The sequence below is a fragment of the Abramis brama genome (genome assembly GCF_963993115.1).
Source record: "Abramis brama genome assembly, chromosome: 20".
NCBI classification, from domain to species: Eukaryota; Metazoa; Chordata; class Actinopteri; order Cypriniformes; family Leuciscidae; genus Abramis; species Abramis brama.
This window is the reverse complement of record NC_139982.1, coordinates 18968040-18994321: the sequence shown is the minus strand read 5'-3', so window position 1 is coordinate 18994321 and position 26282 is coordinate 18968040. Positions and strand designations below refer to the sequence as shown.

General features: G+C 37.5%; 1 protein-coding gene across 3 annotated transcripts in view; it reads right to left on the bottom strand.

The window, feature by feature from the left end:
- The window catches only part of pot1 (protection of telomeres 1 homolog), a 49175-nt gene that overhangs the window by 1771 nt on the left and 21122 nt on the right, over window positions 1-26282 (bottom strand). For 2 of the 3 annotated variants that reach the window (XM_084094527.1, XM_084094528.1), the window contains 14 exons: window positions 21543-21650; window positions 21378-21422; window positions 20737-20842; window positions 19508-19638; window positions 18623-18916; window positions 18376-18531; window positions 4264-4433; window positions 3840-3931; window positions 3724-3747; window positions 3516-3548; window positions 2973-3129; window positions 858-1048; window positions 643-778; window positions 410-492 (listed from right to left, as the gene is read on the bottom strand). In XM_084094527.1, the coding sequence (XP_083950653.1) occupies window positions 410-492; window positions 643-778; window positions 858-1048; window positions 2973-3129; window positions 3516-3548; window positions 3724-3747; window positions 3840-3931; window positions 4264-4433; window positions 18376-18531; window positions 18623-18916; window positions 19508-19638; window positions 20737-20842; window positions 21378-21422; window positions 21543-21650 (1726 nt within the window). The remainder of the gene's footprint in view (window positions 1-409; window positions 493-642; window positions 779-857; window positions 1049-2972; window positions 3130-3515; window positions 3549-3723; window positions 3748-3839; window positions 3932-4263; window positions 4434-18375; window positions 18532-18622; window positions 18917-19507; window positions 19639-20736; window positions 20843-21377; window positions 21423-21542; window positions 21651-26282) is intronic. The other variant, XM_084094529.1, reaches the window with a different exon arrangement.

Genomic DNA, 26282 nt, shown 5'->3' with positions numbered 1-26282 from the left:
GTTTGTAGACACTTTGACCTGACCATGTTCTGCTGAAGTGTTTTTTTCTTTAATAGCTAATGCAACCTTTTTACACCAGACTGAATAAAATTAAGCATTGCTTGGTAATTGGTTGACCTAAATTGGTATTATCTAATTGTGTTCTTAAATTTAACAGCTGACAGCTTCAACCTAATTCATTTGTGAGAGAGTCTAACAGAAGGATGGCCAAAACCAGTGAAATAACAACTGATCTGATAACTGAGTTCTTGTCATATTTTATTACCATTTTCTAAACTATAGCGAATAACCTGATATAATGTGAGAAATGTTGAAGGTGTCTGAATACATTTTGGTTTGAATGTAGGTAATAAATAGGCATAATCAGTCCAAAATGATGATCCAGTTATTAATTTTTTTGAGGAAGTACCTTCAGCAACCGCCTGTCCATCATAGGTCTCCACTCCAGTAAACACATGGTTTTCAAACGTGTTCAGAGAGCACCGCTTACACCTGAGACACGCACACAAATACCCAATTAACTAAACACAGACGTGATCGTATCGTTCCCTGGGGTTTGTTAAGCAGTGTTTACATGATAAGATATGTACACACTGAATACCAGGGGAGTTTAAAATGAAGTATGTAGGCCTGTCTTCTTACCCATAATATCTTTTGTCTCCAGAGAACAGGAAGGGAGCTGTGAGATCCATCAGGGCCATCCTGCCGTTCTCTGATCTCACGGGAACCAGGTTTTTGTAATCGCGTGATAACACACAGATCTCATCCAGCGTCGTTCCTGTAGATACAAAGCTATATTTTTAAACTAATGTCACAAATATATATTAAAAAAAGCTTTTCTATGTAGTTGGACGCACCCTCAACGAATATCAGCTGCATGTGAGTGCTTTGCCCCACCATGTCTCTGGATATGTGCATTGAGATGGTTCTGCCGGCTTCTCTAGAGCTCGCTGATGAAGTGGCGGCCCACTGCTCATCGCAAGGCTGGTTCTCTCTCGCAGACTCCCGGAAGACTTTAGCAACAGCGCCGTCATCGGGGACGTCTTTCCTGTCACATATAAACAAACAAAATGTACACTACCATTTTCAAAAGTTTGGGGATGGTAAGATTTTGAATGTTTTTGAAAGTCTCCTATGCTCACTAAAGCTGCATTTATTTGATTAAAAATACAGTAATATTGTGAAATATTATTACAGTTTAAAATAACTGTTTTCTATTTTAATATATTTTAAAATCTAATTTATTCCTGTGATGACTTTTGCAGTTTTGTTCTGCTTAATAGCCACCAGGTGGCAAACAAGACAGAACAAAAAGGTTCAAGAAATACAGATAAAGATAAAGATGCCAATGAACCAGTACAAATCACACTAATTTAATTTTATTCAAATGTTTATTTTGTGATATTTACATGAGTAAATTCTGTACACTGTTATAAAACACAGCAATGTTTTGATCAAAAAAGATATTCACCAGGCAATGTTGTTCAGATTGAAATGCTGTTTAAAGGGAATACTGAATGGTCTACTCTGCTCTGATTGGTCAGATGGTCTAGTCTGTTGTGATTGGTCTACTCTCCTCTGATTGGTCAGATGGCCCAGTCTGTTGATATTAGCCTACTCTGCTCTGATTGGTCAGAGGGCCCAGTCTGTTGTGATTGGTCTACTGTGCTCTGATTGGTCAGAGGGCCCAGTCTGTTGTGATTGGTCTACTCTGCTCTGATTGGTCAGATGGCCCAGTCTGTTGTGATTGGTCTACTCTGCTCTGATTGGTCAGATGGCCCAGTCTGTTGTAATTGGTCTACTCTGGTCTGATTGGTCAGATGGCCCAGTCTGTTGTGATTGGTCTACTCTGCTCTGATTGGTCAGAGGGCCCAGTCTGTTGTGATTGGTCTACTCTGCTCTGATTGGTCAGAGGGCCCAGTCTGTTGTGATTGGTCTACTCTGCTCTGATTGGTCAGATGGCCCAGTCTGTTGTGATTGGTCTACTCTGCTCTGATTGGTCAGATGGCCCAGTCTGTTGTAATTGGTCTACTCTGCTCTGATTGGTCAGATGGCCCAGTCTGTTGTGATTGGTCTACTCTGCTGATTGGTCAGATGGCCCAGTCTGTTGTGATTGGTCTACTCTGCTCTGATTGGTCAGATGGCCCAGTCTGTTGTGATTGGTCTACTCTGCTCTGATTGGTCAGATGGCCCAGTCTGTTGTAATTGGTCTACTGATTACAGCGCGAGTCTGAAAAGAAATCAAAGTGGACTTACTTTGGCAGTGCAGAAAACAGCGTCTTCTCGACATGTTGACAACATGAATCAAACTCTTCCAGTCTCAGCTACAACTACAGTGTTTGAGGGTCAAAGCAGACGTTGTTCACGAGCTGCCAGTGAAGACCATAGTTGGCCATTATGTAAATTTACAAACCTAAATAGGTTCAAGCTCGAAGTAAGACTGAAATTACTGACAAATCATTTCAGGCAGTTCAGAATCGGTTCTTTCTTTTGGGAGGAAATAACTCCATTTATAACTTTGCAGACCATTTACATTCACAAACAGCTACATTACCTTTCTTGCGGTTTGTAATACTCGAAAAAGCACAATAGGGGCACTTTAAACAACTACAATTAAGTATATATTCAACCTTCTCAGTATTCTTTTCATGGATGCGAGTTAGGAGCAAGTTGCAGTGAGTGTCAAGTCAAGTCAAGTCAAGTGTATTTATATAGCGCTTTTCACAATACAGATTGCATCAAAGCAGCTTCACAGCATTAAACCAAAATAACACAACAAAGTTGTTTCTAGTGTAAATTTATTGATTGATAAAATTAAATTAATATCCCCAAAATATCCCCAACTGAGCAAGCCAAAGGCAACAGTGGCAAGGAACCGAAAACTCCATCAAGTGACCTAATGGTGTCCTGAAACTCCATCAGGTGACCCAATGGAGAAAAAAAACCTTGGGAGAACCCAGTGTCAGACTCACATTGTTTTACACTTGGAGCAGAAGAGCTTCAGGCACTGGTATAACTGCTGGGGATGGTACTTCTTCACCCGGGCTCGGACATGACATGGCAGCGGCGGTGTGGAGTGTTTCACCCGGGCCAGTGTGAGCTGCTGCGTGTTGTGCTCACATGTCCGCACTGAACAATCACATGTTCAAATATTAGTAATTATAATAGAAACAGTTTGTCAGAGCTGTGGCTTAGTGGTTAGAGTCACCATTAAATGGAAGATGCAATAGTCATTTATTCTCTATTGTTATGTATATTTGAGTGAAAAGGCTTGTCAAAAAAAGAAAAATAGTAGGGCGGGACTCGATTTTGTCCATCGGGAATAGTATAAAAGTATAAAAATCATTGTGTGCACGGATAAATCATTCATAATAAATATTGACATGTGATGCGACATATCGAGCTGTGGTGAAGGTGATGTACAGTAGGTTTGAATCTGGCTCTTAACATTTATCCTAATATTAATTCAACGTTGTGGGTTAATATGAGCAGGACGTGACTGTTTTTTTTTTTACCTGTATAAGAAAGTCCTGTATCTGCTTCTCCATCTGAAAAGAAAACAAAACACATTTAAACATTAACATTTTATTTATTATTTTGATATGATTTGATATATATATATATTATTTATAATCATTTTTTTCATCTGTGGTGGATAAAAAGCTTTGAGAAGTCACATATTAGAGTCATATATAAACCTAGTAGTATATAATATATCTATACCTGGTTCTTCATCATTTGGCAAGACTAGAAGGAAACATAAGCATATACAAATGAAGGCCAGCTGAGCATGACATAAAACTGGATATAAATTGGAAAGCAAAAGAGGCACCACCAACCTACAGCCTCTGGTGGTGTGTACCAAATCTCCAGTAACGTGCCATCATTCACTTCATCATACTCATCCAGATCGACATGATTCTCTAGCACACTGAATATTGATCAGTAGAGAGAGAGAAGAAAAGAAAGAGACAGACGTTATTTTATAATGGAAAAGATTTTGACTTAGTCAGCCTAATTTATTTTGCCATCAAAATACTCATGACTTCAGCAATTTCTTATTTATCCAGACTGTGTGTGTATACAGTATATATACATACAGAAGTACAAAATAACATTATGAGTCAAAATAAGGAATATTTAAGATGCTGCACCATTTTTACATCACTAATGAAATTTGTTATGCTGGTAATATATTTCTTGTAATGGAAAAATGATTTAAAAATATACAAAACAGGCATTTTCAGTGGTCTTCAGACTCGCCTCTTGAGGGACTGTAGATCAGGGCTCTCTGCAGGGAGGCTGCGTAAACCTCGTCCATACGTCGTCCCCCCGTGCAGGTGGAAACTGAGATGTTCAGCTTGATCCGGCTGCTGGTCCGGAGCTCGCTGAAGGAGTGAACGGAGATTGTAGAACCGCAGGAACGTGCCAGGCTGAACGCAAACAGAAGAATGTTTTCATTACAACATCAGATTCCTTAATTCTAAAGGCTGATGAATATGGAATTTCTTCAAGTACGAGCCGCTCTTTTCAGGTCCTGCCACAATATCTTTACAGGATTCAAGTCGAGACTTTGATTACACCACTCTTAAATTTTCAGCCATTGAGACAAAGAAAACGGCTTTGCAACCTTTTCCGAACTGCTATACCTCAACTTTACCCTCAGCTGTTTTGGAAAATGTCTTAAATGCAACATTTTGTACCTATATAAGTTTTAAAGAGGCCACTTCTCTCTCTATATAAAGCCTGTTTGTGTTCATTCTCCTAAAACTAATCACCAACCAAAAATGTTGCTGTTTCCTTCGTTTCAAGCCTAAGGGGCCAATTCATTTCACTTGGGTTTCTGTTAAATAAATTAAATAATGACTTCAAAACTATGCTTTGTTTTCTCAGGTTAAAACTACTAACTAACTAGCTAACGGTCCAAAGTTTGTAATAATTTGGATTATTTTGTTATCCATTAAGTCCATTATGCTCACAAAGGCTACATTTATTGGATAAAAAATACAGTAAAAACAGTACTATTGTGAAATATTATCACAATTGAAACTGTTGAACTGAAATTGTTGAAAACTGTTGAAATTGAAAATTGAACAAACAATTTTCTACTTATACTTTAAATTTACTCCAGTCTTCAGTGTCACATGATCCTTCAGAAATCATTCTGCTGATTTGCTGCTCAAGAAACAATTTTTTCAGGATTTTTTGATGAATAGAAAGTCTAAAAGTACAGCATTTATTTGAAATATCAATTTTTCTAAGATTATAAATGTTTTTACTGTCACTTGAGCAATTTAAAAATTCTTGCTGAATAAAACTATTAATTTCTTTAGAAACATTTATTTGAAATAAAAATGTTATTACACCTTTTGACCTGCATTATAAATATATAACTTAAAAATAAAAAAAAAAAAAAAAAAATTCTTCCTATATTTTTACCTTTTTTAAAAATCTCTATTCTAGTAGATAAATAAATAAATGTAATTATCAGTCCAGCAGGGGGAGCTACGGCACTAGAGTTGAGCAACAGAGTCTCAACATTACAGTAAGATGGAAAGAAAAGATATGTTGGTCCCCTGAGATCACTATGAGCAACATGAAGACAGAGAGAGACCGAGAATCACTTAATGAACTCTTGTGCAACAAGATTGTCTTCATATTATGGACTTTAGACAAGAAGTGGATATGATATCAAAACACCTCTAAACAAAATGGTGTCAGATTATAATCAGGTTCTGGGAGCCCTCCTATAGCTGTACAATTCTGACGTCATATATGGGGTTTCTGGCGAAAGCCATCTCTTTGTTTACCCAATTTTACCTCCAAGTCTTTGTTTGTACAGAGATTTGAAGTAAGCCATAGTGCTGGCATTCACAAGAACTGGTTGGATGCAATACAGCCCCTAGGCAGTGCTTCTAAACAGCCTAAAAAGGCATTATGACAGAGCCAACCAAAATAATTGAATAAACTGAATGGTGGCATCAATTATTCGGCATCAATATTTGATTGAAACAGACTTATTCCATAAACGGAACAAAGTAAGGTAACCATATCCAAGAGTGCAAATTTGATTCAGCTCATTACCATCTTGATAAGCTGACAACTGAAAACTGGGGTGTGAGATTGGAGCTAAAAAGAGAACTTGGAGTGTGGCTTGATAAAGTTGGCCTTGAAGAAACATGGCTGGATCTATTGAGAGAAGCAAATGTTTTTCATCATATCCAACAGCAAAAACAGACAATACAGTCTCACTAAACTCAGTGCTTTCTTCTTCTGGACAGACAAGACAAAAATTGATCATAATGTTAGTCTGTTCCACCATTATTTACAAAAAATCTTGAGATATGAGTGATACACTGTAGTCTGTTCAAGAAAAGAAATAAATGGATATGCTGTACTATTTTATTACAACCATTATCATCATCACTTTCTGATTTTGAATACACTAAATAAAGTAATAAAGCTTCAAAAATAGGGGGAGTTTTTAAGCGACGTCATAGAGAACCATTTTTGGTTCCCCAAAGAACCTTTCAGTGAACATTTAGCCATTTATTTTCTTAGTCTCACTCTGAGGAAACATTTTAATAATTGAAAGAACCTTTTTCGCTGTAAAGAACCTTTAGTGCAGCGGAAAGATTCCAAGGATGTTAAACGTTCTACATGGAACCAGAAATGCCAATAAATAACCTTTATTTTTAAGAGTGTATTAAAGGAATGGTAAAAAATAAAAATAAAAATCAGCCCATTTACTCACCATCATGCCATTCCAAACTAATGATCGATATATATCAGTTTTACCATTAAATCAGTGACGATAGTTGCATTACCGAAATGCTGGTTACTGTAAAAAATCTATTCGAAAAAAAAAAAAAAAAAAAAAAACATTTTTTATATATATATATATATATATATATATATATATATATATATATATATATATATATATATATATATACCTCAGATACATTTTCAACCAGTTTTATTCGTACAAGTTCAGAATGTTGTGTTATTTGGAATGTTCAAGTAATTTTGTATGTACCTATTAAAATGTATTTTATTATCTGTTTATTATCTCTATTTTAGTTATACACTAATTACAAAACTTTTTCATGGATACAGATATTTTCACTGTTTTACTTTAATTAAATGAAAACTTTAAACTCATTGATTTTAAAATCTATTGAACATTTTCCCACCTTCCCAACAAAATCCACTTTACAATCTGATTTCCCCCATTGGAAGACAAAGGTGATTGTTTAAAAGAAAAATCAATATAAAAAAACTTAAACCTGACAAAATAAAAAACTTTTTGCTAAATAAATATTTAAAAAGGTACACTGTGTAACTTTTTTTTATTTTTTACAAAATTAACAACATTTAAATGAGTCAATACATCATCAGTCCTTCTCCAAAACATGTTTTTGTCTTACCCTTATTTCACTATTAGCCTGAAGATCCAGACCCAAATCTGAAAGATTAATGGTCTGGCATCGACTAATGAAAATCGCCCAGCTCGAGGGACGGCACCAAGCATGTATTTGAAAATCTCACTGCACGCAATTGGATAACACTACGACCAATCACAACAAGCCCCATACGCTTAGCTACCAGCGGAGCTAACTGGTAGATTATGGCTCGTTTCCACTGAGCAGTACAGTACGGTACGGTACAGTACGGTACGGTTCGGGTCTGTTAACCATGATCTGGCTAGCGTTTCCACTGCCAACAGTACCCTTACTTGATAGGCGTGGTGTTTCGATCGACGTAATTTTCGCGCGAAGAAGAACATAGTAAACTACAATGGATGACATACAGCAGATCTTGTTCTTGCTCCTCGACATGTTTGTCACAAGAAGACAAGCGCCGACATTAGGCTTTTCTCAATATTAAGTACGCAAAGTTTGTACTTGCCATGTGCGACTCCTACATGCAAATGGTACAGCGCGTTCTTAAAAGCGTCACTCAGCTCGCTCTGCTACTCCGGTTATCTCTGTTACTCTGTATGTACAAATTTAAGCAACAATAAAACGAAATATGTTATAAAACACTACTCTGCCTCTTTTCGTTTTCATTTAAATAAATTAAACATTATAGGGACACAAATGTGGTTCATGCGCAACGCATATTGATTATTCACTGCACGTTATACGTTATTCTATTTATAACAAAACGATTTAAAACACAACCCTAACGTTACCTCTTTTCGTTTAAATAATAAAAAAAATTACACATTACAGGCAATATATGCATTTGTACAAATGTTGCAATAAACATCAGTGATAATCTTGTAAAAAGAAAATGACAAGAAACCATATTTCTTTTTGTAAAATTTCAGTTTTATCAATAATAGCCAATATAAAAGTTTAAGTAAAAGGTACAAGAAGCTATACAATAAGAAATAAAGCAAACAATTCAGTCAAATGTCCAAATGCTGCGCTAGTCTAACATTACAACAGTAAAGTTAAATACAAATAGCCTATAATATGAAACTAAACTTAGCCCTCAGTCAAAACGATTGACAGGGAACGCATTATATATTCACGAGACCAAAGATCGCCCGTTAGGTCTGCACAAGACGAATTATATCTCATGTTTAACCACTTCCGTCGGAGTCATCGGCGAACGTCAGAAGAACTAACTTAGCCGAGGAAAGGCTCATCCAGCCGGGAAACATGAGCGCCGAGCGCCCGCTGATCGCATGGATCTCACAACCGGGGAAAAACAAATCATCTTTATAAATATACCACAGATTAGAGCTTTAAACAACTACATTCTCGCCTGAAAAACTCTTAAAATTACATTTCGTGACACAGTAACAGTATATTATATTAAACTGTATATAAAAAAATGGCGCTTCTTATGTTGTCATTCCCCTCGTAGCACGCGCAAGTGACGATTCTCTGTCAACCAATCAACGTCCTGCAGTGAGTCTAGCTCCACCTTTTAGTACCGTACCACTGTGCTAGGTACCCCAACGGAAGGGTACCCAAAAAGTGGTACGGTACGGTTCGGCTTTTTGGTACCATTCTCAACTTTTGGCAGTGGAAACGCAAATAAAAGGGTACCGACCCGTACCGTACCGTACCGTACCGCTCGGTGGAAACGCGCCATTAGACTCTTGCCATATCCGGTCGGCAAAACAGCAAAAACGTCCTTCTTGCAAAGGAACTATTCGAGCGGCGTCTTCTGTTCCTCTTTTAGATAAAAAGCCAAGTCTAACTCGTTCATTGTAGCGGCCAAAGCCGTTTCAAACAACTGGTGTTCATCCATAGCCATCTTGCAATGTTTACTAATGACTTTGACGTCACAGCACTGTCGTCATCTTTAGCTCGCCTCTGGCCCGCCTATATCAGATAACCCGATGTGATTGGTGCAGCTCGGATACAAGGGCATATTTAATGAGCATCATTACTCGACACCAGAGTAAACTCGCTGAGCAAATTCAACTTGTTCTCTCGCGAGAACTATGGATTTCCAGGGTAATTCACTGTGGTAAGCCTATAAGAAGTCCTTATTTTAAAAGGTCCCATGACATGAAATTTCCACTTTCTGAGGTTTTTTAACATTAATATGAGTTCCCCTAGCCTGTATATGGTCCCAAAGTTTCTAGAAATTTTAATCAGTGTAAATCGAGCTTTTGCTATTTTTCTCTGCCTTTGAGAAAATGGAAGCTCAACCGGGCTGATCTTGAATCTCCTCCTTATGACGTTATAAGGAGAAATGTAGACATGTGCCGGTATTCGGTAATGCGATAAATCGCGGTAATGAATATGCACGATATTGTTATCGCGGGCACTTCAAAATACCGTGAAAAATAATAGATCAGAATTTATATTTATAGAACGCGCATTAGCTTATTTTCCATCAACCGCTTAAACAAACACTGCGTATATGCTGCGCGAAACACGTGCGCACTCTGATGTAAACAATCCCCACATGAAGCACTGTGTGCATGCGGCGCAGTGCGCACTCTAGTTAATGTAAACAATCCTCACATGGAGAAGAAGCGTATACAGTAACGTTACAACTTACAGGAAAGGTATTTAGCGGAAGGAGGAACGCTGCTGACGATTTATCCCCCTTCTAAAAGCAGGGCTGCCAACTCTACGCATTCAGCGTGAGACCACGCAATCGACACTTTTCACACGCTCTCGCGCCACACATCCATTTTCTCACGCAGAGAAAAATCACGGAGCAAAGAGGACACTGACACCGACAGACTAGACAGAGCAGGTTACTTTTGATATGAAAAAAAATCTCAGCTCTCATGTTCTGTCCATTTTATTACGAAATTCAGACAATAAATACCGTTTTGGCGCTTGTAAATGTGACATGACCGATCGCTGTAGCGCCTCAAGTAAACCGATCCTCTGTTACTTTTTATTTAAAGATACAGTAACGTTACAACTTACAGGAAAGGTATTTATGCCTCATACATAATATCGATCAATCAGTGTTTTTCAACCACGGAAAGAGGTCAATAAAACTGCAGGTGAACAATTATGTCACAGAACGTTACATTTACCTCAGCAAAGCCATTTAATGACCAAACACATTAGTTGACTAGAAAAAATAGCTATAGAGAGGAGTATTTTGCTAAATATGTGCACTATATTGCATTTGTATTATATTTTTACTTGTGTCATAATTTATTATAATGAAAACCAAATTGTATTTAATTTAATTTGTTAATTTTTAACCTTTAATAATTATAGCAATTAAAATATCGTGATAATACCGTATACCGTGATAAAAGCTCAATCAATTAATCGCAGCATGAAAATTTGATACCGGCACATGCCTAGAGAAATGTTACCTCCCCTTTCTCTGCTTTGCCCGCCCAGAGAATATTTCTCGCCCATGAGAAAATGAGCTAGGAAGTAGAACGCGCGCGATTTTAGTTTGTCCACGAGAGATATCATGGCTTTTGAGCGAGCGAAGCATAATAATTGCTCAATAATTGGATGTACAAATGAACACCGAAGGGTACACACAGCTACACACCTCTGACAAGTAAGTCAACAAATGATATATAAGTGTGTTGCTTTACTGTTTATGGTTACCAAGCTTCTTACACGTAGAATGTGGCTGTCACATTAGCTGTGCAACTATACAGTTACTTGCGCTAATGTAAAGGTAGACAGCATCAAGTTACACACACTGTAACGCGAGTGTTGTACATTTCTTTGTTATTTGGATAACCGTTTTCCTGTTGGTTATATGGCGCCCGCGATATCCGCATTTCAAGATCGCAAAGCTTGATGTAATTGTAATAAGATAAATTACAGACGTTACAGATCTCTCATGAAAAGGCAACAGTAGGTTCGCGTTAGCTACATGATAATAACTGTAAACCATCCGAATAAAGTACCGTATCCAGACATAATATTTTAAACTAACCATTCGGAAACGTCCTGCTGGAGCCGCTGAGTTGCAACTTCTTCATCCGTTGCTTCTCCATCTGGATCAGATTCTGGGTCAAACTGAAATGCTTGAATGACTGCGTGTCTTCGTGCCATTGCAATAGGCTATATCCAACATAAACAAACATGCATGGTACCGTTGCGCAAGATGGTCAAGGCCACACCCACCCTCCACCTTGCGCCGCCGTTCTCCTCCTCATTAGTATTTAAAGCTACAGACACCGAAACGGCCCGTCTGAAGGAAGCTCATTCTGGGACTGGCTTGTAGTGGCTATAATTCTGCACCGAGGCTGAATTTTTGGAAAGAGATTTCAGATACAGTACTAAGGACCACTAAGGCCTATATTAAAGCCTACAAAAAGTAGCATGTCATGGGACCTTTAAATAGTCCATATTTTAGATCTGTTGGGATGGTTTGAGGGAAATTGCGAACATACATCACTCGCCTCAGTCACCCGTGCGTGTCTCATCATATCCATAAATGGAGAAAAATAGCTCCAGGAATGGCATAGGTTTCTTGTTACAATGAGCGAGAAAGTTGGAGCAAATAAATCTCAAACCTCCAGGGAACAACAAATGAGAATCAACATTGATTTTTGGAGATGTTGAGAACTGAGGGATTTGAAATGTCAATGTAAAAGCGGTGATGGCGTTTTTGTAACTCAACAGGTGAGTAAGGCATTTTATTGAACAGGTAAATTTCCATATGTAGCTCTCTTACAGAGTTTATTGTAAGCATTATCTATTTTGTGAATGGTCACTACATTATGGTTGTTGTGCAACAATTTATTTTCAAGTGTCTATTAATGGGTATAGCGACAGTAACGTCTTCAGCTAGTCAGCTTGTCAGCTTGAGATCCTTTCCATCTAAACTGGTTATATCTGATTAAGCCTAGTAGTGAATATTTTATGAGCAGTAGGATCACCATATTCATCCGTGTAGTCACGCAGAGCCAAAGCACAACCATAATGTTCTTCTGCAAAATGCATGTAGTTCTCAAATGCATCTGTTTTAGAGTGCCAAAAGTTACATAGTGTACCTTTAAACAGTTATTCTATTCATTCGTTATTGATGTCAATGGCGATTGGTCAGTACATTCGTTTCTCTCAGACAAAGCTCTTGTACGGCCTCAGAAGACTTGGAACATAGCACACAAAGTTGCATGAACCACTTTTATGATGCATTTCTGTTACTTGCAAACCTCAGTCCCAAGTCACTTATATGAAAAAGGAGCTTCTATGAGCATCTATAGCTTTGCAGAAAATGACATGAGAATGAGTATATGATGACAATTTAAATCCCATCCTATCAGGCTTGCAACATTTTCCTTGAGAAATGACTGAACATAAAGCCAATGGTAGAGACAAATCTACATATACTTTGTATTCTCCTACTCGAGCTCACTGCACGGTTGGTTACGCACAGCAGGGGAAGGAGCCGGGCTGCTCGGCACAGGTGTGCACTAGCTGGCGTGAAGCTCTTCTGGCGGTGCTGGCAAAAGCAGCAGAAAAACGCCAACGTTCCTCAACTCTCACATCCTACATGGAAAATTCAATTACCCCCAGCTTTGTTGATGTGTGTGGCTGGATAGCACAAACCTTGTCCGGACCCTCATCTATATGGAAAAAAACGAATGGGGCTGGGAAAGCACGCTCCGTAAACAAGAAAAGATGGTATTCCTGCAAACAAACCAATTTCCGTAACACGCACTGGTGAAAATGAACAAATAGAGGCAAAGCGCACTCTTGAGAAAGTATTTTGTGAAGACATCAAACAATAATTCAAAACCCACGAGGTTACACCCTAAGGTACATGTATAAATATAATAGATATTAAAGGTAACTCACTGAAAAACATATGGCGCTGACCAGATGGGTGAAAAAAAGCTTCGTTTAGCAACATAATGAAGTGTTTCATGACCAGACGAACATACACTTGGATCATTCATCAATATGGATATGACGTAGCACACAATAAATAACAAAAAGGCCAATGCAACACCCACAAACTTGCAGGAAATTCCCGGTTCAATATAAGTTAAGCTCTATGGACAGCATGTATCACATAAAATCATTTTAAACTTCAGTATGATAGTTATGAATTTACAATAGAAGTCAACATGGTACGAATATATTAATTATATAAAAAATTATTTTATATGGTAATTGATTGAAAAGCACAAGTTTTTGGGTGCATTTATATTTAAAAAAATGCCCTAACCATATAAAGTAATTTTATATAATACATATGTCATGCAATAAAATGCAAATTAATTATTTAAAAATCATACAATGTGATTTTCTGGATTTTTGTTTTAGATTCCGTCTCTCACAGTTGAAGTGTACCCATGATAAAAATTACAGACCTCTACATGCTTTGTAAGTAGGAAAACCTGCAAAATCGGCAGTGTATCAAATACTTGTTCTCCCCACTGTATATACCAAATTATTTTTGAGAACAACATGAAGGGGAGCAAAAATAATTGTAATTTTCAAACTATTGCTTTAATGTGTGATTATGATCCATTCATAATCCCTTGTACTTCCATAATGTGACTACTTTAGATGCAGAGCAAGTTACTATATTTTGAAAACTAAAAAAACAACAACTAATATTTAGAATAATAATATGGAATAATGTGTACTACGAATGTAAAAGGGGTGTTCACTTTAACCTCAAATGTTCCTTTAAGACTAGATACTGCATCATAAAAGCATTGTGTTTTTATTTTTCTAGTCCAGGCTAGAATATGGGCTGCCAAGCCTTGAAAAAAAAAAAAAAAAAACTAGCTGTGCAGATTTCTGAAAGTCTGTAACTCTGCATCTATTCTCTCTGCTCTCGCTTCTCTTTTCAAAGACCCGCTGCATTTTTTGTCAGCAAATACTGTGCTTAAGACAGACCCTCCATTGTCTGACAGCTGACAATTCCTGAAGTGCCTTACCACATGCTTGCACAAGTCATATTTAATAAGAGTGCTTAGAATATAATTTATTATTTTTTTAAATCAGTGTAGAATAATTTTAAGATTAATTTTTTTTTAAATTATTATTATTTCTAGACGAGTGCGAGAATGCCTGCTGACAGTATGCTGTGCTTGAATCGTTAGACAGTTAAAAATAGAGATCATATTAAAATCCTGGCCCATTAACAATAATTATTTTTATGTTCTGACAGGTAATCAATAAACAGGCAAAATTTAAATAAATCTATTTTGTATAAATAAATGAAAAATAAAACACTAAACTAAAATTACAAATTTTAAATGCTACAAATTAATTTATGCATAACATTATAATGTACAGTATGAAAAAAAGGATATTCATTTTTAGATTTGCAAAAGATTAAACAGTGTAAATTATTAGAGTTTTAAAGATTGACTCTAAATGAGTATTATATGAAAGCAAATGTAATTATCTGTAAAAAGAGAAATGAGCAAAAATGCAGGATTTTGATTGATTGTATATTTGTGCACATCTGTATTTTTAAAGATCTCAGACAATTGCAGAACAAATGTCCTATGATGCCAAACAAAGCCATAAAATGTCATTCACATCCTCACACACACACACACACACACACACACACACACACACACTCTCTCAATGGATAAGTGTCATATGCAGGCTGTCTGAAGCGATTACAGTCTGGGTGTTAAGTTAACCCAGGTGCTTGATTTCTCTCTCACTATGAATAATTGATAGTCACATGTGTATAGAGGCAGGATGTCACAGTATACTGCATCAGCCCTAGTCATGCTGCAGGTGCTCGTATTCATTTAGGATGTTTTAAGCAGATCGGACACCCTTTCCTTGAAATCCAAGTGGCCAGAGGAGTTGCATTTGAGATGCATATTACAACCTGGTGTAAACAGCAACGTGTCTTGCCTCACCAAAATGCAAAATCTTAATACCAGGCTATCATGGGAGCCTATGATAATCTGGTCCCATGGCTCAGGTCTCTCATCCCATGTAATTCTGTGATTTATTCATTTTTATTTTATAATTCGTTAACATCTCTTAGAAATGTAATATCTCACCTCTCTTAAACAAGCCACACAATTTGAGGTATCATGCATGCCTGTATGCCCTGAATTGTAATACTTATGGTGAATAGTTATGTCCTGAATTGTAATACTTAGGATTAGGGGAGTTGAACAAATCTGAAGTAAAAGTAGTAGTAAAAGTGTTTCTTGCCCTTCATATTGTGCACATGCAGGCGTCTGGCACTACTTTAATCTCTATTATTATTGTATGAGGCATCCATTCTCAGTTTATAATAGAGATGACAAGGGCATTTGGCAACTGGCCTGGGACTCAGATGATGCAAATGGAACAAAAAGCATGCAACAGAGACAATTTCACAAGACAGACAGGGAAAACCATTAGGTGAAAGATCTGGTGTGTCCTCAGAGATTCCTCAAGAAGATCCAGTGGAGAAAAAAACCCCACAATAGTAATTCTAACTCCGACTAAAATAGGCCTTTACATGCTTGATGCCACAAAGAATTTTGAACAAAAAGTCAAAATAGTAATAATTAATTGCCATTAAAGTGGAACATTCCAGGTGATTTGTAATAAAACAGAATCATATACTGAATGTCTCCTTTAATGTGTGCCACACTAGACTTATATGATATTTGGAGGGTGAGTGATTTATGTTGTAAGTCGAAGTCAAGAAAGTGTGTGCGACTGTGCGCGCAAACCCCCACAATGAAGGCCCCCATTCAATATGACAGCCGTATTGATTTGGCCTTCTCTCTCCTCTCTCATAAAGCTATCTCTCTCAGACCACTTAATCCTAATGGCTGGCTTTATTCGCCTTTTCTCCCTTCTCAACACTGAGCTCAAGCAATTTCACACAATATTAGAGACGATTTCGCCCAGGATATTGATAATGGTGGGGAAATATTCTGACTCAATGCAGTCTTTAGTGGTTAAAATTGCATTTTGGATCATTGGGGATTAAGTTACCAAAAAAAAAAACGTAATTATCTTTAACATTTTCATCAGTGTATTTTACTGATACTTTGATTATTAAATACCCTAATGCATTGTTCATCAATTTCCAATTTGAAACAACCTGTTTGATGCTTTGCATGTTGGTCAGACATGTGCCAGTGGTTCTTAGCAAGAATAAAGCTGCTGTCATCATTGCTCAGCGAAATTTTGCAGGCGAAATCCAGTCATTACAATAGGAATAAGCATAATTGGGATTTTTGTGTGAGGGCAAAAAAGTTCCCATGCAGATTTCCTTCAAGTTGATCACGTGAATTTGCGGCACTGACCAACAGAAAGCTGCTTGGTTTGAAAGTGACTTCTGTGTGAGCAGAGCTTCATACATCTCAACACTGACAATGGACCTGTTTTTGCAAGTAAAATTTTGCTAATATGACCACACTTTAAGTTGCAAAGTGGACCAGACATTAGGCTAACATGAACTATGAACCATCCCAAAAAGCAAAGCTCAAGCAAGACTGTCCATAATGTAATATGGCGCTGTTCCATGATGACATTCAAGTGGTCTTACAGGGACTGTACAAAAACACATAGGGTGTCCCTCTGTGGCCTTTTGCAAAGCCTGCATTGATACAGGCTCAGACAGAGGACTACAACAGTTGAGGAAGTAATTCGATCAATTACATATGTATTCTAATTAAAAATACAATGAAGAAATTCAGTAGGTCATGGCTGAATAGAAGCTCTAACATCAAGAACTTGAATAGTCAGAAACTCGCTGTTTCTTCTTTTGAACACTCTGTTCACTCCACCCACCTTTGTTCATAACTCACACAGTGCATATCCAAAAGAACCACTATGCTGAGAGCAAAAGGAAAATGCTGTACTGCTTAAAACAAAAACCCAAATCACCATCCTCTTCGAAATATTGCAATAATGAACCAAAAAATGTACAATAACAAAAAGAAAAGTAACAATCTGGAGCTCCAAAAAGTAGCATTTTCAGCCCTGCTCCTGTTTAAATCTTTATAGAAAATGTAGCCAGTAGTTCTGGAGACTATGCATTTCAGAAGCCGTTATAAAGACAATCAATTGGAGAGGACATTTTGATGGGTTTTTACAATGGAAACAGGCAGGGCAGGATTGAAGTGAGCAGCAAACACAATCAGTAGACTGAAGCGGAATGAACGCCTCCCAAATAAAACATGAGAAGATGTGCCCAAGTGTCCTACCTGACAACTAATTCATCATTAAAAGTGCTGGAGTAGGTGCGTGGGTCTCCTGCGCTGGATGGTTCAAACAGGCATTAATAGTAACAGTATCATAAGGGACGCTCATGTGGTAGAGGTTGTAGGCTGATCAAATGAGATTACTGCTTCTGTAGAATAGGCTTTCTTGCAGGAAGTGCACTTAAGTTGTTCCCCATTGAAGCTTGACAACATTTGTCCTTATAAACATGTTTTCAAACCAACAGGCAACATAATCTTGCATATCTATAGAACAAGGGTGTCGAATCCTGCTCCTGGAAGACCTTTCTACAAAGGTCAGCTCCAACACACCTGCTCAGAAAGTTTCTAGGGTTGCGTCTGAAATCTCAAACTGTCGAGGTACTTATTTTGAATAAGTACTTACTTAGTGAGCATTAAAAAGTATGGTTCTATACAGTATGACTGTGTAGTATGAATGTAATCCGGACGTACTACATTCGACATGTTGTCATGTGACCTACCAGCATCAGTTGTGTAGCTTCACTGTCATTCACAAATTCTCTCCCATGGCCTCATGGGACAGTAAAGTCTCCATCAAATGCACTACCGGAAAAAGTAGGTAATCCGTGAAGTATGCGATTTCCGACACATCCTAGTACATTCTAGTACTCCTGAAGACCTTTCTTAGCTGGTTCAGATGCGTTTAGTTAATGCTGGATTGCGACCTCCACAAGCAGGATTGGACACTCCTGCTATCGAACCACTGCAAGATCAATAGAAAAACTCACCTTTAAGTCTTGAGCTGCCTCCATGTGATTGTCATAGACCAGAACATTGGCTGTCAGGTTCATCCTGTCTTTAGCAACAGTGGATTCTCCTTCTAATGCGTCGGATGCAACTGCAACGTTCAATAGGGAGTGTTCACACTTGGTCCCATCCCACACCTGATCAAATTGGGAAACTGTTAGTTGTACAAATTGTATTTAAGATTCAGATTTTGAAGATTCAGATTCAAGGTAAAATAGCAGAAAGCACCTTCAGTAGGATACAACGACTATCCATGACAGCCTTGGCCAGCAACTGGCAGGTAAGATCAAAGTACATCCCGGGATGTACCGAGGACAGCGAGACATTGGGGTCATTGGATATCAGTGACTGGCTGGCAGCCCATTGGCGAAGCTCCTGCACTGTATTTTTATCAGATTCTCCAAAGTGAAATGATTTGCTGGAGGTACGAGGGGCTACTGGGCTGTCAATTATTCCATCGAATGTGACTGCAGACCAACCATAAGTGTTCAAGAGTGTCATGGAGTCATTGAACATTTCTGCCTGGGAGGAAATGGGAAAAGATACACTTAGCCTTAAAGTCTGAATGACTTGAAAGTAGAGATACTCCAGAAACTCATCTTGATACATGTCGCCAAGACATTTATTTGGGTTTTAGAACTACATTTGAAGATTTAGGGTGAATTTACACTGACAGATCTTTAGTTGTTGGGAGGTCGGCAAACTACTGTGCTATTGCACGCTAGTAGCGGTTCCTACTCAACTGCAGTTCATGTAGGACACATTATTCCGCTCTACACAAATGAGATGCTTCACTTAAAACATGAGGCTTTCCAGAGACTCTTTCACAAATATCTTGGCGATGCATGTGTGATTTCAGGGAATATGTGGTACTGCTAGATTGCTTTAAGTCAGGGGTGTCAATTTCTGCTATTGGAGGGCTGCACTCCAGCAGAATTTAGATGCAACTTGCTCCAATGCAACTGTCTGGAAGTTTCTAGTAGTCAGGTGTGTTGAATTACAGCAAAAGTATCCCTCCAAGACCAGAACTGGACAACTCTACTTAAACCACAAGTGGGTTTAGGCCCACTTTCAATATTCTGAAGAATGAATAAACAGGTCAAACCTCCTCACCTTGAATCTGTGGAGTCGGATAATGTCCCCAACTCTGAAGATGACTGGGTGATCCTCCAGTTTTTTAGAGAAGATGTTGCAGCTCACTTTAACATCTGATTGATCTGTGATCTTTAGTGCAGAGCAGTAATCTAGTGACAAATAATGAGGTACTGACTAAAAAAACTCTAGCTTGAGGTTTATGCTGTTGTGACTATGCCAAATGACCAAATGTAGTTAAGGCTTAAAGTACCGTTTGTACTGTTAAAGACATAAGTAGCCACACTTATGCATCAACATTTTATAAACACTTAAGAGTGTTTTGATTACATAAAATGAATGAAAACAGTTTACCACATTTTGCAATTTTCTTTAATTTGATGATGATTTTGCTTGCACAAACATCACTTCTGCGTTTGCCCAAGCATTTCAAAACTGAGAAAATGCATTGACCCAGGATCAATTGGTCACCTTTTGGAGATAATGCACAATTCCCTCCACTGATTACACTTAATGGGTGCATACATTCTCTTCACTTATCAAAAAAATATTACTTCAACAAGCCAATTGAGTGTGACAGAGACTGATTTCTGGCATTTTACCACAGCGTACATGTTACAATCCAAGCCATGATCAATGAACTAAAATGTATTGATTATGAAAATTGCATGAAGGTAGTATAGTGGTTTGACAATAATTGGTTTGCATCAGCTTTTCTTGAGATGTAGTCTGTGACTTGATGGTATAAATTATCTTATTCAAACACTGCAGAGAGCAAACCTCATTGTTCACGATCAGCAGTACAAGCCAAGGTCACAGTTTTGTTTGGGCTGTCTTTGAAACATTATTTGATCACTGGAGTGCAAAGAATAATGTACAAACTAAAAATTAATTTGTCCTTGGTAACACTTTATTTTACAGTGTCCTTGTTACACGTTAAATGTAGTTAATGTAGTAATAACTATAAATTATACATAATTACATGCTACTAACCTTAAACCAAACACTAATCCTAACCCTATAGTAAGTACATGTAGTTAATTATTATTACTCTGTACTTAAATGTATAATTACACTGTTACACAGACACCTTAAATAAAGTCTCTTTTCTCTGTTTTGATGGATATTTTGTAAGTGGCCATAAAAGTCATTTAGAAAGCCATTTTTCCTTTGGACTCACTCTCCAGAGAGCTCAAATAACAATGGGAGAGCCTATTACAGCCTTGCTGGGATGAAGGAAATCCACTGACCTGAACCTTTAGAGGGGAAAGGCGGTTTGAAGAAGGTCACCACGCCATAGACGTTCACCACTGTCTTGTGCTTCAAATTGTTTAGAGGAACATAAGTGTATTTGGCCTTCACAGAAACAGGGAATATTGCCATTAAAAGAATGTTCTGGGTTCAATACATTCAATAAAGTTGAGCCCTATAATGTCATTTATGGCCTAATGTTGATTGCCACAAACAGAAAACTGAAATATTTTACCATAATATAACATGGTTACAATAATGCACAAATAATTATATCAGATATCAATTGTCAATGTCAACAAATCCAATGGAGGCAAGAAAACGAACACTGAGCAAGTTTCCCTGAATTTCTTCATTTAGTCTAGACTGAAAGTGCCTGGAGGCATGTAGTGTTAAATCACTTGATCTGGCTCAAGCAAATGTAAAAGAGGTTGGCAAATTAAAAGGGACGCTGAACTCAAGTGAAGAAACAGCCAATCACACAATCATACAGAGACAAGCTGACAGAGACAGTAGACACGAGCCAATTTAAATAAAGAATCTCCTTGATCTCTGGTGGATAAACTGCATATATGGTATTAGGACAAATTGGAAAGGATTTTTTTTCTTATATCTACATGAAAAGAAATGCATACTGCACCTCTGAACAGGAGGGACCTTGAGAGGGGGCAGCCGAGGGACATACCTATCAAACAAGCAATTGAAAAAAATATTAGAAAAAGTTGTCATAGTAAGAAATATGGTTTTCATGATGTTTAAGAATAGGATGGTGGGGATTTTAAAAATGCAAGCACATAACACTCACATAGACACAGGCATCATTGCCATCCATCTCTAGCTGACAAGGATGTAGTTTGTCTCTGAGAAAAGATGGAGACTTTCTGATAGTGAAGTCTGCCAATAGGACAACATCCTAAAAAAAATAAAAAATAAAAAAATAAATAAAATAAATTGTTGTAATGCATTTCATGATGTATTATGCCGAATTCGTACGATTTTCAGAAACCCCAGTGACAGATAGGTTCAGGGACGGGTCATTTGTACGAATTCATATGAATTAGCCACCTCGTAAAATACATCTGAAATGCCGTGAGATCAGGTTGGATATTCATATGCAGTTTTTAAATATGCAGACTGCTATATCATTTTTAACTTCATTATATACTGTGTGTATAAATATAAATAAATATTAAATATTATTAATAACCTGCTTCCTTTGGTAGTCGAAAACAAGAGTTTCAATGTCAAAGAATGAATTCATCAAAAAAAAAAACAAGAAAAAAAAAAAGCCTGTTGTATCATGTGTCATAAAAAGCAAGGATTTTTTTTCCTCCTATTTTGCCTAAAGATTTTTCTGGCTATTACATTTCCTTTTTTGTTCCTTGTCCTGTATATGGGATTTTCTATGCCTGCTTTATCACCCACCAGGAAAAAAGTCATAAATTTGATGGCTTAGAAACAACGTCTGCACAACAAGCCACATGATTTGAGGTATCATTCATGTGTATAGCTCAAACGGGTTTATTCAAGTCCCCAAAGCCAAGTATGAGCAATAATAGAGATTCTTGCTTTGGCAAACACCACTAACAATGACCTTGAGTGGAAAGGACTACCAAACAAATGGCGTCTCATCCCTTAATCTTTAGGATCAAATTCAAACTTGTGATTATTTTTAGACTTCAGCATCTGGATAAATTAAGCTGACTTACAGAACGTATCTAAGAGTTTAATCCTTGCTCACAGGTATTCATAGATTAGACCAATAATGTTTAGCTCTATCATTATATAGGAGCTGCCAAGTATCATGATAGCTCATCAATTCAAAGCTTTATCTTATGCCACTGTTTTAAGAATCGCTGTTACCCATGCCAAATGGCAGTTTTATAATCTGTCTTCCAAAAAGCTCCTGGCAACAACAAAGAAAATTGGAGGTTGTTTGTCAAAAACTTGTTTTCTACACTGCACTTCATAAATTACTTCTTTCTTTTTTTTATTGCTGTCATACAATGAAACGCTAATGACGACTAACCATTGCATTTCACAATGTTCAACCTCCAACTTTGAGAATAGGAGGTTTTAGAGCCAAAGTTTAGACCCTTCCGGGAAATATAAGTGGTGACATGGCATGTTTTTTTCCAGTAAGTAACAGATAATTTTGAGAGTGACACAAAGGAGGATCCTTGGGGAATAAACGGCAGAGTTTTGACTGAAGGCACGTCTCTCAAGGCCGATTTTCTCTCTTAAAGCCATTGTCTGTCAGTGGGGAGCTGATCTGAGCTGTGACCAGAAAAATACTGGCTATGCAACTGCAGTGCTTTGCACCTTCTCAAACCATCTTCACACAAATTAGGTTACATCAGATGACCTGTTTTCAAAGTAAGTGAACTCAGGCAGAAATATTTGCCACATAGATATGGCAGGGCTTTTATGTAGTTAGATTCTTTATACTGCTGCTTTAGCATTCAAACTAATCTACTTCTAGAAACATATATTGACATTCCCAACATAGCAACATTATGAGAACATTTAATATTTTTACCATAAATTACGTTTTAAACTGGTTATTCATTTAGAAGATGCTTCTAGTGATTTGTTCAAGTGCACAATTGTTGTTCTTGAATTGGACCTTCTGGGACACAAACCACTTGCATTTTGTCTTAACCAGGTGCGCATAAGATTTCAAGATTATGGACCAACAACGCTTTACTGTGGGTAGGGCTACTCAACGCGATGTGACAAAAATAGAAACCAAACAACTGACAAAATGTCTTGTCATGCATCAATTGTCACAGTTCTCACACTTGTTAGGACAAAATCTCCTATTAAAACAGACGAGATGTGATTTGCCACACCAGACTTGGACAAAACAGTTAAAGTGCAGATCTTTAATCACTAGAGGTGTAACTATCAATTATTTTGTTTATTGATAAATCTGTTGATTATTTCTAGGATTAAACAATTAATCGGATTGAAAAAATGACAAATTAAAAGTTCTTTTTTTTTTTTTTAAACCATTTTTCCATTGTGTATAAAACAGTCGCAAATGCCATTTGTGACAGTCAGTTAATATGTAGTTAACTAAAAGTTGAATTCATGATTATTTTGATTATGATGATATTAATGCACTTTTTATTTGGCTATTGAGTTTTATTAGAGTAATTTAGCAATCTTTGTCTTGAGAGCATTAGGACAGTGATTTAATATTTAATAAATATTTATTAAATATTAATATAATCATTTAATATTCCCGAATCAAAACTCTTTTTGAGTAGGAGTCTTTCTGAAGCATTTGTCATGCATTAAAATGCTCAAAATATATATACAGTATCTCACAAAAGTGAGTACACCTCTCACATTTCAGCAAACATTTTAATATATCTTCTCAGGGGACAATTCTGGTGAAATGAAACTTGGATAGATTTTAGAGTAGTCATTGTGCTGCTTGTATAGCAATATACTGAAAATAACTCATCATACAGCCATTATTGTCAAAATAGCTGGCAACAATAGTGAGTACATCCTAAGTGAACATGTCAAAACTGTGTCCACAGAGTCAATATTTTGTGTGAGCACCATTGTTATCTAGCACTGCCTTAATCCTCCTGGCCATGGAGTTCACCAGAGCTGCACATGTTGTTGCTGGGATCCTCTTCCACTCCATTATGATGTCGCCACACATGCTGGACACCATCTGAGCCAAACAAGTTTATCTTAAGCCGCGTTTCCACCGGAGGAACTTTCCCCAGGAACTAGGAACTTTGGGGTGGTACTCTGTGCAGTTACACCGCAGGAAGCAGGGTCTAAATTAAGTTACGGGTAAATATTTCCCCCTCTGAAAGTCCCTGCTCGTGAGGTAGTACTTTTTCAAAGTTCAGGAACTTTCAGGGGTGGGACTTAGGCGCTGAACATGCTGATTGGTTGAGTTCATACCGCATTTTGATTGGTTGACTCCATGCAGCATTTTATTCAACCACCATCTGTTGCGGTGCGTGCAGCAACAGTCGTCTGCTATTCAAATCAACAATGGAGTTTAAAAAAATACGACCGATGGACTGACGACGAGGTTCAGGCTTTATTAAGCTTAAATTCAGAGGATGAAATCCAGTGGGAACTGTAAAGTCGCACGCAGTCCTACATAACTGGACTATTTGCCTAATCTTCACGGTACTTTAGACCGCGGTGGAAACGCAGCTAACAACAGGTCTGGGGAAAAAAGTTTCTGGGACAAATTGTTCCGGGTAATTTCGGTGGAAACGCGGCTTTAGTCTCATCAGGCCACAGGACATGGTTCCAGTAATTAATGTTCTTGGACAGGCTGCTTTCAGCAAACTGTTTGTGGGCTTTCTTGTGAGCCAGCTTCAGAAGAGGCTTCCTTCTGGGACGACAGCCATGCAAACCGACTTGTTGCAGTGTGCGGCGTATGGTCTCAGCACTGACAAGCTGATCTTCCGCTAAATCAATGCTGGCAGCACTCATGCGTCTGTTTTTTGAAGCCAGTTCTGCACCTGACGCACAGCACGAGGACTCAACTTCTTTGAAAACTTCGTCTTGGAAAACCTCTGCAAGACCCTTGCCCGTACTGTACCAATCTTCTTATAGGTCTTTGTGGAGAGCAACAATTCTAATAATCAAATCCTTAGAGAGTTCTTTGCCATGAGGTGCCATGTTGAAGTGGTCAGTATGAGAGAATTGTACTCAAGCACAAATTTTAACTGCTCTAATACAAGATACAAAATTTTGTATGGTCCTGTCAAGCAGACAAAAACATGAACATGATGAGACATGTGGCTTTGCATGGTTAAACGACGTACAGCTATTATCACTTAGGGTGTACTCACTTTTGTCGCCAGCTATTTTGACAATAATGGCTGTACACTGTAAAAACTAAAGGAGCCTCAAATATCCTGTTGGATACTCAAGGAACTTCAAAATGTAATTTAGGTGCCTCTAAGATCTTTCTCCTATAGTAGGGTTACTGGAGGAGCATTGACAATCTTTGAGGTTCTTGCTGGAACTTATGGGATCCTTTAAGCACTTTGTATTTAGTTCAGAGGTTCTGGAGTCACCTTTTCATTACCATGAGACCTCGAAGTGCTTTGGGGGAAAATAGAGGAACCTGAATGCGATAAAAGGGTTATTGCAAGATCTTTTAACATTTAAGTGGTTCCTGGAAGATCTCTTATGTTAAAGCCAGCATCTGGAGGAACCCAATGGTTCAGTGAGGCCAGAATAAGATTATTATTATCCTATTATTATTATTATAGGCTACTTAAGTTTGATTCAGTATACATACCCAGGTGAAAAAGACGTACTATTAAATGTATTAAAAATGTACTTGAGTGTGTTTTTAGTAGACCTACTACAATACAAATATACTTTAATGCATTTTTAATACATTTAACAGTAGCCTACGTCTTTTTCACTTGGGTTACATATATTTAGTATAGGCCTAGGCTATTTTATTAAGTAATTTAAACCTTAAACAACAACACTAAATAATAATAATATTAATAATATGAAGAAGAAGAACCAGGAGGAGAAAAGT